Genomic DNA, 11,725 nt, shown 5'->3' with positions numbered 1-11,725 from the left:
CACGCAAGCCCCTGGCACTCACAGGATGTAGGTGATGACGCCGATGCTCCTGCAGAAGAGACGACAACGGACGGACGGCTCAGCTCAGTCGTGGGGACGCAGTGCCCGGCCCCCAGACAGAAGCTCACGCCCCCGCTCTCTGAAGGCGACGGACCGGCTTGGGCCGGGCCGGCAGCAGGAGTGGGACCCCAGGACTTGCAGGACCCCCAGCTCTGCCTGCAGGACCCCAGCTCTGCCTCCAGGCCCTGCCTCCCGGGGGCCGACTGTGCTCCCACAGTGAGCAGACCGGGCCCCCACCCAGCTCTAGCGTCAGGCCTCGATCTCCGCCGCGGTGGGGCGGGTGGACCGCCAGACCGCTGGGTCTGGCGAGCAGGCTTCGTCTGCCCGCCCAGGCAGGTGGAGGAAACCCGCTACGGGCTCCGTGCTCTAAGGCAGGGTCGGCAAACGCTGTATAAAGGGTCAGACAGCGAACATCTCAGGCTCTGCGGGCCACAAACGTCTCCATCACACAGGCTTTGGGTTTTTCAGTTGTTTTGTTTTATAAACGACTCTTTAAAAATGAAAGACCATTCGTAGCTGTGGGCCCTACAAAGCAGGCCGTGGGGGGGATCTGCCCCGCAGGCTGGAGTTTGCCGACCCTGCTCCCGAGGCGATAAACCCGTCATCCCCCGCCCGTCAGCATCAGGACCCCTGCCGGCCTGCAGCTCCGGGGGTGCTGAGGGCCAGGAGCAGGGGGTACCATTACTGAGGGAGGCGGCGTGGGCAGGCAAAGCCCCCAGCTGCCCTGACACTCACCACATGTCGGCCTCCAGCCCCAGGGGCTCATAGTTGACAATCTCGGGAGCTGAGGGCACAGAAGACAGAAAAGGGTCAGGCGCTTAGGCCATCTGGGGCAGGTACAGCCCCCACCGTCACGTCCTATGGGGCACACAGACTTGGGGTCCACACCTTGCAGAGAACTCCATCACCGCATTGTAGGGGGAGGGGAAAACTTCGGGCTGGGGCCCAGGCATGAGAGGCCAGGGCCCTGTGCTCCCCATGCTCCGCTAGAAAGCCTCAGTGCCCACCTCCCCAGCCCTGGGCCCCCATCACACCCCGAAGGCCTCACCCACGAACTCGGGGGTGCCGAAGATGTTCTTGAACTCGTTCCCAGCCTCAATCTTGTGGGCGATGCCGAAGTCGATGAGCTTGATGCGTGGGTTAGGCACGTCCTTGTCCAGGAGCATGATGTTCTCTGGCTGCGGGGGCAGGGCAGGTCTGTGGGAAGCTCTGTGACTGACAGCACAGCACCCCGATTTTCCCTGGGAGTGCCCTCCTCCTCTCTCAGACCGCGAGGGTGGGCTGACCACACCCCGCAGGCCCCGAGCCTATGCCCCCTGGGTGGCAACTGGCTGGGGGACACGTGGTCTGTGCCCATGAGGCCGGGCCCAGGCTTCCTGTGGAGCTGGTGGGGGAGGCAGCAGCTGCCGGACTTGAACTTGGGACCAGGGTGCCTGGGGTCTCAGGGAGCCGCCTGAGACTGTGACCGGGACTGATCATACCCAGATCAGCCGTGGTTTTTAAGAAGCCTGGTGGCGTGAACAGTTTGCACTCAGTTGCTCACCAGAAGGCTGGCGGTTCAAACCCACCCATCCAACAGCGCTGCAGAAGAAAGGCCTGGCGATCTGCTTCCGTAAAGATTACAGCCAAGAAAACCCTATGGGGCAGTTCTGTCATAAATGGGAGCGTCATGAGTCGGAACTGACTCGATGGCAACGGGGTTGGGTTTGGCTTTTGTAAGTTGAGGAGACCCTGGTCTGAGGAAGACGGTCTCAGCTGGCCTTTTCTGTCATGTGAGACCAGGCTGCCCTCCAGCGGGCCTCGAAGGCACGGCGCGCGGGAGACCTCAAAGTGGCACGCTCGTTTCAACCAAGTTTCATCGTTTGTATTTAATGTTGACTGGACTGTGCCGTTTTCAAGGATTACACACACGTTAGATGACACGGACAGTAAACTGAGTATCTGCAGCGTGACCAAGGCCCTTCCACCAGCACTGGCCACACGGCAGCGAGGCCTCATACCGTGTGTCTGCCGCCTCCAGAGGGGACGCCTGCGTGTCAGCTCAAAACGCTTCCCCGGAAAACACTGCTGCTGTTGTCAGTCGATTCCGACTCCAGGTGCCCCCACGTGTGCAGAGGAGAACTGCCCCACAGGGTTTTCAAGGCTGTGACCTTTCAGGAGCAGACCGCCAGGCCTGTCTTCCGAGGCGCCTCTGGGTGGGCTCAAACCGCCAACCTTTAGGCTAGTAGTCGAGCGCTTAACCACTGCTCCACCCAGGTACCAGAAACACTGCAGTGAGTGAAGTCAGTCACTAAAGGACGTATCATACAACTCCACTCATATGACGTATCTAGAATAGGCAAATGCACAGAGGCCAACCTTTATTAGTGGTTACCAAGGACAGAGGGGAGGAGCCCTGGTGGCGCAGTGGTTAAGCACTCAGCTGCTAACCAAAAGGTCATTGGTTCTAACCCACCAGCCACTCTGCAGGAGAAAGACGTGGCAGTCTGCTTCCATAAAGATGACAGCCTTGGAAACCCTATGGGGCAGTTCTGCTCTGTCCTATAGGGTCGCTATGAGTTGGAATCGACTCTGTGGCAGTGGGTTTTTAATGGGAGGGGCAGAGGGAGGGGGAAAGGGGAGGGCTGCTTAGGAGGCAACGAGTTTACATTAATGCAGTGGAATAATCTGGAAAGGAACAGTGGTTTTGACTGTACAAGATGATGAATGTCATCAGTGTCACTGAAATGTACATGTGAAAAATTGTTACATTGGCAAGGGCGTTGTTATATATATATATTTTTTACTGCAATGAACAATTTTTTTACAGAAATATTTCTCAAGGATCCATACCTCGCACCATACACAAAAACTAACTCAAAATGGGTCAAAGACCTAAATGTTAAAGCTAAGAATATATATAAAGTTCCTGGAAGATAACATAGGGACAAAACTAAGGGGCTAGTTTTTTATTACCAAACACAACCAAAAATGAACAAACAACAGAAGACAAATTAGATAACTGGGACCTCTTCAAATTAAACACTTATACTCGTCAAAAAAGACTGTCACTGTGTTGTTGTTGTTAGGTGCCATCGAGTGACTCCGACTCACAGTGACCCCGTGTACAACAGAACGAAACACTGCCCGGTCCTGGGCCACGCCCACAGAGGTTGTTATGCTTGAGCCCATTGTTGCAGCCACTGTGTCAATCCATCTCATGGAGGGTCTTCCTCTCTTTCGCTCACCCTCTACTCTGCAAGCACGATGTCCTTCTCCAGGGACTGATTCCTCTTGATAACACGGCCAAAGTATGTGAGATGTAGTCTCGCCATCCTTGCTTCTAAGAAGCATTCTGGCTGTACTTCTTCCAAGGCAGATTTGTTCGTTCTTCTGGCAGTCCATGGTATATTCTTCGCTAACACCATAATTCAAAGGTGTCAATTCTTTGGTCTTCCTTATTCACTGTCCAGCTTTCAGATGCATATGAGCCAACTGAAAGCAATGTGGCTTCGGTCAGGCACACCTTGCTCTTCAAATGACATCTTTGCTTTTCAACACTTTTATTAAAAAGGTCTTTTGTAGCAGATTTGCCCAATGCAATGCATCTTTTGATTTCTTGACTGCTGCTTTTCCATGGGTGTTGACTGTGGATCCAAGTAAAATGAAATCCTTGACAACTTCAATCTTTTCTCCATTTATCATGATGTTGCTTCTTGGTCCAGTTGTGAGGATTTTTTGTTTTCTTTATGTTGAGGTGTAATCCATACTGAAGGCTGTAGTCTTTGATCTTCATCAGTAAGTGCTTCAAGTCCTCTTCGCTTTCAGCAAGCAAGGTTGTGTCATCTGCATATCGCAGGTGGTTAATGAGTCTTCCTCCAATCCTGATGCCCTGTTCTTCTTCATACAGTCCAGCTTCTTGGATTATTTGCTCAGCATACAGATTGAATAAATATAGTAAAAGGATACAACCCTGATGCACACTTTTTCTGATTTTAAACCACACAGTATCCCCTTGTTCTGTTCGAATGACTGCCTCTTACAGGTCATCAATGTAGAAATTTAAATGGGTGTATGTTTTTGCTGTGTATATTCTTGACAACAAAAAGATAAATTATATAATAAACAAATAAAAGACTTCATCAAAAGAGTAAAAAGACAACGTACAGACTGGGAAAAAACCTTTGGGAATGACATATCCAATAAGGGCCTAATCTCTAAGATATGCAGAAAACTTCAAAAACTCAACAACAAAAAGACGAACAATCCCACTAAAAAAAGGGCAAAGGACATGAACAGACACTTAACCAAAGAGAACACTCACGTGGCCAACAAACACACGAAAAGATGCTCGTGATCATTAGCTGTTGTTGTTAGGTGCTGTCAAGTCGGTTCCGACCCATAACGACCCCGTGTACAACAGAACAAAACACTGCCTGGTCCTGTGCTATCCTCACAATCGTTATGTTTGAGCCCATTGTTGCAGCCACTGTGTCAATCCATCTCAATGGGCGTCTTCCTCTTTCTCCCTGACCCTCTACTTTACCAAGCATGATGTCCTTCTCCAGGGACTGATCCCTCCTGATAACGTGCCCAAAGTATTTGAGACGTAGTCTTGCCATCCTTGCTTCTAAGGAGCATTCTGGTTGTACTTCTTCCAAGACAGATTTGTTAGTCTGGAAGCTCTGCTGAAACCTGTCTGCCATGGGTGACCCTGCTGGTATTTGAATACCGGTGGCATAGCTTCCAGCATCACAGCAACATGCAAGCCCCCACGGCACGACAAACGGACAGACGCATGGGTGAAAACCAGTTCTTCTGGCAGTATGTGGTATATTCAACATTCTTCACCAATACCATAATTCAAAGGCATCAATTCTTCTTCGGTCTTCCTTACTCATTGTCCAGTTTTCACATTAGTCATTAGACAGATGCAAATCAAAACTACAATGAGATACCATCTCACCCCTTCAAAAATGGCACCAATGCGGGGGGAAAAAGAAACCTAGAAAACAACAAATGTGGCAAGGATGTGGGGAGACTGGAACCCTTATCCACTGCTGGTGAGACTGTAAATGGTACAACCACTATGGAAAACGGTATGGCGCTTCCTCAAAAAGCTAGAAACAGAAATCTCTTATGATCCAGCAATCCTCGGTATGCACCCTACGTATACGCTCTGGAGATCTAATAAAAGCAACACGGACAGACATATGCACACCTGGTGTTCACTGCAGCATTATTCACAATAGCAAAAAAATGGAAACAACCTAAGTGTCCTTTGACGGATGAACGGATAAGCAAAATGTGGTACCTACACACACGCAGCTATTTAAGAACAACGATGAGTCCTCGAAACATCGTATAACATGGAAGAATCTGGAGAACATTATGCTGAATGGAATAAGTCAATCAAAAAAGGGCAAGTATCGTATCATCTCACTTTTTTAAGACAAGAATAGACACATATACTGAGACCAACAGTCACTGGTGGTTACCAAGGATGGGTGAGGGGGAGACAGGAAAGCACTCCTGAGATAGTACACACTTGTTATTTTTGGTGATGGGAAAGGCAGCATGGAATGTGGGCCAAGTGCATGCAGCTTTAACAAGGTCAATGATGTCAGCTACCACTACTGACCGTTCTGATTAGGGCCACAATAGACGGATCCTGATAGAATGAGAGAAAAATGTGGAACCAAATTCAAATGCTTAAAAAGTCCCGAGTTACTGGACCAGTTGAGACTAGAGGACTCCCTGAGACTATTGCCCTGAGATAATCTTTAAACCTTGAACCAAAACTATCCCCTGAGGTCACCTTTTAGTGAAATAACAGATTGACACACAAAATAAAGGACATTACTCATGAGCACGATGCACCATTAAAAAAACATCTATATGAGACCAAAAAGTCAACAATTACTCTAAAGTAAAGATGGGAAGATAAGGGGGCAGGGAAACTAGATTAATGGAAAAGGAACAACCAGAATGCAATTAAAGAGAATGCTGATGCATTGTGAAAAACGTAATCAATATCACTGAATAATTTGTGTAGAAATTGTTAAATGAGAACCTGATTTGCTGTGTAAACTTTCACCTTAAACACAATGAAACATTAAAAAAAAAAAATCTTCCTTAGAACCCAAACCAAAACAAACCAAACCCACTGCCATCAAGTCAATTACAACTCACAGTGACCCTACAGGAGAGAGCAGAACTGCCCCATAGGGTTTCCAAAGAGCAGCTGGTGGATTCGAACTGCTGACCTTTTGGTTAGCAGCCCAACTCGTAACCACTGCGCCACCAGGGCTCCCCTCAGAACCCAGTGGATACTAAATGCGTGGGAGATACTGGATTGGACCCCGTGGCAGTAAGAGAACGTGAGTGAAAAAAGTGGTAAAGCCCCAAGAAAGTCTGCGCTGAGTCGATGGTCCTGCACCGACGTTAACTTCTCAGTCAGAGAAATGCTCGTGGTGACGGGAGACATTAACATTGGGGGAGGCTGGGTGAAGGGTAGACGGGAACTAGAAACTCTCTGTACTATCGCTGCAATCAAAACTTATCCCAACGTAAAAAGTTCTTTTTAAAACGCGGCAAAACCCACACAGAAACCTGTACACCAACGTTCACCGCAGCCATTTTTCACAATAGGCAAAAGGTGAAAACAACTGGAGTGTCCATCAACAGATGAATGAGTAAACAAAAGTGTGGTCCCTCCACACAAGAGAATATTACTCAGCCATCAAGAGAAATGAAGTTCTGATGAACACCACGACGTGGATGAACCTCGAAAACATCATGCAAAACAGGAGCCACAGGACAGGTACTGTTTGAGCTCACTTACGTGAAGCAAGTACATAGAAGCCAGAGATTATTCGCGGCTACCGGGGTGGAGGGAGGGGAAAGGAGGGGTTCTTGTTCAGGCAGCATTCAGTTTAGGTTAATGGTGGTGAACGATCCAGAAAAGGAGGGCGAGAATGGTTGCACAACTTGGAGAACGTAATCAACGTCACTGAATTGTACATGTGAAAACTGCAGAAATGGTGAAGGTTTTGTTGTGTATATTTTCACCAAAATAAAAAGAAATGCAATTAAACGTGATTTAAAAACAACAACAACAACGAATAGGTAACATTGTCTTCACGAAACAGAGAAGTGGAGCTCAGGAAGGGCTTGCTCCAGGCCTCACGGCTCACAAAAGACAGAGGTGGGAGGATGTCTGTCCCTCGGATCCCGAACACCTCTTCCTGACCCCAGCCTCTCCCACCTGGCCAGCGCCTCCTGCTCCGTCCTTAGGGGTGAGGGGCGGCACCCTGCCCACATGGCTCACCTTGAGGTCGAAGTGGGCGATGCGCTTGGAGTGCAGATAGTGGACGCCGTCCAGGATCTGCTTGAGGAACTGCGTGGCCTCATCCTCGGTCAGCGACTCCTTCTCGGCCAGGAAGTCGAACAGCTCGCCGCCGGAGACCAGCTCCAGGATAAGTACCACGTCCGTCTTGTTCTCGAAGATGTCGTGCAGGGTGATGATGTTGGGGTGCCGGATCTCCCGCAGGATGTTCACCTCCCGCTCGATCTCCTCGCGGCTCACGCCCCGCCGGCTGGACGACAGGCGGCGCTTCTTGATGAACTTGGCCGCGTACTCCTTCCCGGTGCCTTTCTGCCTGCACTTCCGCACGATGGCAAACTGGCCGCTGCAGGGCGCCGAGGGGGCAGGGGAGAGGGGAGGTGGGCGGGGGTGAGCCAATGACCCGCTCGGCTGTGCCGGCAGCACAGGACGCGCGCCCCCTGCTGGTGGAAGAGGAAACTGTACATCCTCCGACACCACTCAGACGCATCCTTCCTACCGCTCGGTGCTCCTCTAAGGGCCCTGGTGGCGTCACAGTTAATGCTCGGCTGCTAACGGAAAGGAATCCACCCCGCGGGTCAGCGAGAGAAAGACCTGGCGATCTGCTCCCATAAAGATGACAGCCTAGGAAATCCTACGGGGCAGTTCTACTCTGTCGCATGGGGTCGCTGTGAGTTGGAATCGACTGGACGGCAAATACCGTCCCTCTAGAGGGCAGTGGTGGTTCAGTCGCAGAATTCTCGCCTTCCACGGGGGAGACGCGGATTCAATTCCCGGCAATGCACCTACGTGCAGCCCCCACCTGTCTCTCAGTAGAGGCTTGCATGTTGCTAGGATGCTGAACAGGTTTCAGCAGAGCTTCCAGGCTAAGGCATACTAGGAAGAAAGGCCTGGCAAACTGCTTCTGAAAAAGCAGCCAATGAAAACCCTACGGATCACAAGGGTCTGATCCGCAACCGATGATGGGGTTGGCACAGGTCCAGGCAGTGTTTCATCCCGCTGTGCACGGGGTGGCCGTGAGGCAGGGGCCGACTCAACAGTAGCTACCAGTACCCTCCGGCAGAAGGTGCTCACACATTTTCCACAAGAAAGTATGAGATATCTCTGGTCGGGATGGGAATGAGGCTGTCTTCTCTCTCATTCTAATGGAGAAAATTCCTAAAGGATCTAAGGCTGCACAGCCCTGACACACGCCTCAGTTATTTACATTCCCTTCCGGTGACATCACGGGGCTGGCCAAGGCGGCTCCAGGAAGGCCGCCCAGCAGAGAGCTCACCAAATAAGGTTGGAGGCGCCACAGAAAAGAAGGCGGGCAGGGCGGGGACCTGGCTGCCGTGGTGGGGGCCCATCCAGACAGGAAATCAGCTGGCTGGCTGGAAGGGAAAACCTCAGCTTTTCCCCACAAGAATGCAAAACAATGGGCAGGCGTGTGTGTCCAGCCAGGAGCCCGTCCCTTTAAACATGCCAGAGCTCAGGGAACTCTTCAGGGCCCTGTCTCCCACGTAAGAAGACTGAAGACAGCGCCGGACCTTTAATAATGAAAGCAGCGAGCATCCACTGCTCTCACGGAGGCCCTGGAGGTGCCCACGGTGAACACACTCGGCTGCTAACCAAAAGGCTGGAGGTTCGAATTCACCCGGGGGGCCTCGGAAGAAGGGCCTGGCAATCTAACTCCAAAAAAATCAGCCATTGAAAACCCTGTGGAGCACAGTTCTACTCTGACACACATGGGTTCACCATGAATCGGAGTCAATTCGACGGCAACTGGCTGTAATGCTCTCCTACTGTATGCAGTTCGAACCGGCTCAGTGGCTCCACAGGAGGAAGACCTGGCAATCTGCTCCCATAAAAATTACAGCCTAGGAAACCCTATGGGGCAGCTCTACTCTGTCCTATAGGGTCACACGAGTTGGAATCCACTCGATGGCATCTAATAACAACACTGTATGCCAGGCACTGTGTTAAGCACTATCTGTACTCGGTTACGTTTCTCCCCAGAAGAAATGCATAGGAATGTCCCAGCAAGAATTCTCAGCCGGGACCACCTGACTCCCAAACCTGATCTTGCTCTACCAGCGCATGACACTGACTCATTTCTTCTTGAGAAGTCGGATAAAGGACAGGAAATCCCCCCCTCCTCTTCCCCCTCACCCAAGCCCCTTCCACTGCTCACCTGCCCAGCTCCTCCCCCATCTCGTAGTGGTCCTCCACATCTTCCTGCCTGAATGTAGACATGGTGGCAGCTCTGCCTTGCGGTGGCTTCCACTCCAGCGAACACCAAGTCACAGAAGCCTGGGGACAGGACCTGGGGGACGGCCCCTCACCGTGACCCTGGAGGAGAGAGGGAAACAGCCATTCCTCCAAACAGCTGCCTCACCTCCCTCCCAATGAAGCTCCGAAGGTGACAGCGGGGCTTCCAGACTGAGATGGATGAGGAAGAAAGGCCTGGTGATTGGTTTATGAAAATCAACCCATGAAAACCCTCTGGATCACAATGGTCTGATCCACAACCAATCATGCGGATGGCACAGGACAGAGCAGAGTTTCATTCCGTTGTGCATGGGGACCCTCGGACCCTGAGAGTTCAGTGGGCTGGGTACCTTCAGGTGTCACCTGACATCATAACCACCCCAAAAGGTCGGTATGGGCCTGTTCGTGCCCCCTTTGCCCCCATAGCCCTCCTACGCACAGTGCTCTCAGCCCCCCACACACTGCTCATCTCCCTCTCTACCTCCCTCTCCTAGACTCCCCCAAGCTGCTCATCCAGAGTCTTCACACACTCCAGAATGTTCCCCACGCTCTTCCCGCCCCCACTTCCCAGGACACCCTTACTCCTGATGTAAGTTCTACTCCCAAAAGAACCCCATCTCCCTGCCCATCAGCTACCTTAACCCCTCCTCACCCTGACCTGATCCACCCACACACACCTAAGACCCTCCTCAGAGAGGTGCCCCCCAGTCTCTTGTTATTAGGTGCCATTAAAAAGACTCCAACCCATAGCGACCCCATGTGACAGAGTAGAACTGCCCCATAGGGTTTCCTAGACTGTAATTTTTACTAGAGCAGATCGCCAGGGCTTTTCTCCCACTGGGTTTGAACCACTGACCTCTTGGTTAGCAGCCCAGCGCTTAACCATTGTTCTCGCCCGTCCTGATTTCCCAGACACTGGATAATGGCTTCCAAGCTCCTTCAAGCCCTCGGCCCACTCTGGCGCCAGCCTTCCACTGTCCTAGCAAGACTAGGTAACCGCTTCCTCATCTCTCCTCGAAGGCACCTCCTCCATATATCAAAGGTCCCCCAGCGCAATCTCCCCCGCCCCTAAGCAGCCCTCCTTTGGCCCCTCCATTCCCCCCACAAAAGGGCCACAGTGAGACTCCTCCATCGTCCTTCGCCTGCCCTCCATGTCCCCAACCTCAGCACAAGCTCCGAGGGCCCACCCCAGTTGCCCCCTAGGTGCACCCCCAAGTCTCCCGACCCCAGACGTTCCTCCTCCAGCGTCCCTGCGGCCGCCACGCCCCTCGCAAGCCCCGAACGAGCCCCTTCTCCGGCCCAGTCACCCAAGGGGTCTCCAAACGAAGCCACCCCCAGAGCCTCTCCTTCCCCGTCTCCCAAGGATCCTCAAGAGACGCCCCAGCCCCTGCCCAGCCCGCTGGCCTCGCACCGAATCCGCTCCGCACCCTCGGTGACCCCACACCCCTGCTGGTCAGCCGCCGCGCTACCGGCCACCTCCTCAATCCCCGGCCGAGCAGACTCGACAGCCGCGACGCGCTGACGTCACTGTATCCGCCAATGCCTGCCCCCGGAGAGAGGATTCCCAACGCCCATTGGTTTGCGCGGACGACTTTCGTGCCCTCGATCCCAGAGACGGCCTCGCCATTGGCCGACGGGCTCGCCTTCCCACAGCTGATTGGCTAAAAAGAACGCTGGTCAAAGTGACGGAAGTAAGGCCGACTTCCGGACCCTGGGCCGTCCCGCCCGCCTCCTCTGACCCGGGTCCTGAAGCTGCGAGGCGGGATGTTCAAGTCTTGCATCTCTTGCTTTCTCCGGCGCAAGGTACGTTGACTCAGAGGCCCCACTCCGGCTAGGTGCGCGCTGCGGCTCCTGGGGTGGACCCTGGTGCTGCTTTCGTCCCCGTGTGGCAGTTTTGTCCCTTGTAAAATGTTACCCACATTCTAAATACGTAAATAAATGTAAACGGGGAGGTCATTCGGATGCGGGAGACTTTTGCAGTGAGCTGTTGCCAGTATTGCTCCTGGAACTTTCTGGACTTCTGTTGCTCTCAAGATAAATGATAATGTTGTCATAGCGACTCTGTACAACAGAACGAAACACTGCCCGGTC

At 52.4% G+C, this 11,725-nt stretch overlaps 1 protein-coding gene across 1 annotated transcript in view; it reads right to left on the bottom strand.

Annotated features, from left to right (window-relative positions):
• The window catches only part of DAPK3 (death associated protein kinase 3), a 15,832-nt gene extending 4,710 nt beyond the window's left edge, over nt 1-11,122 (bottom strand). The window contains exons 1-6 of the mRNA XM_004378465.2: nt 11,046-11,122; nt 9,558-9,715; nt 7,370-7,730; nt 1,109-1,238; nt 796-844; nt 23-49 (exon numbers count right to left, since the gene is read on the bottom strand). Of these exons, the coding sequence (XP_004378522.1) occupies nt 23-49; nt 796-844; nt 1,109-1,238; nt 7,370-7,730; nt 9,558-9,619 (629 nt within the window). The 5' untranslated portion in view covers nt 9,620-9,715; nt 11,046-11,122. The remainder of the gene's footprint in view (nt 1-22; nt 50-795; nt 845-1,108; nt 1,239-7,369; nt 7,731-9,557; nt 9,716-11,045) is intronic.
• Between the last annotated feature and the right edge of the window lie 603 nt (nt 11,123-11,725).

This window comes from Trichechus manatus, unplaced genomic scaffold, assembly GCF_000243295.1.
Source record: "Trichechus manatus latirostris isolate Lorelei unplaced genomic scaffold, TriManLat1.0 scaffold00057, whole genome shotgun sequence".
NCBI classification, from domain to species: domain Eukaryota; kingdom Metazoa; phylum Chordata; class Mammalia; order Sirenia; family Trichechidae; genus Trichechus; species Trichechus manatus.
Note: the sequence above shows the minus strand (reverse complement) of the source record. Positions and strands in the feature narration are given on the sequence as shown.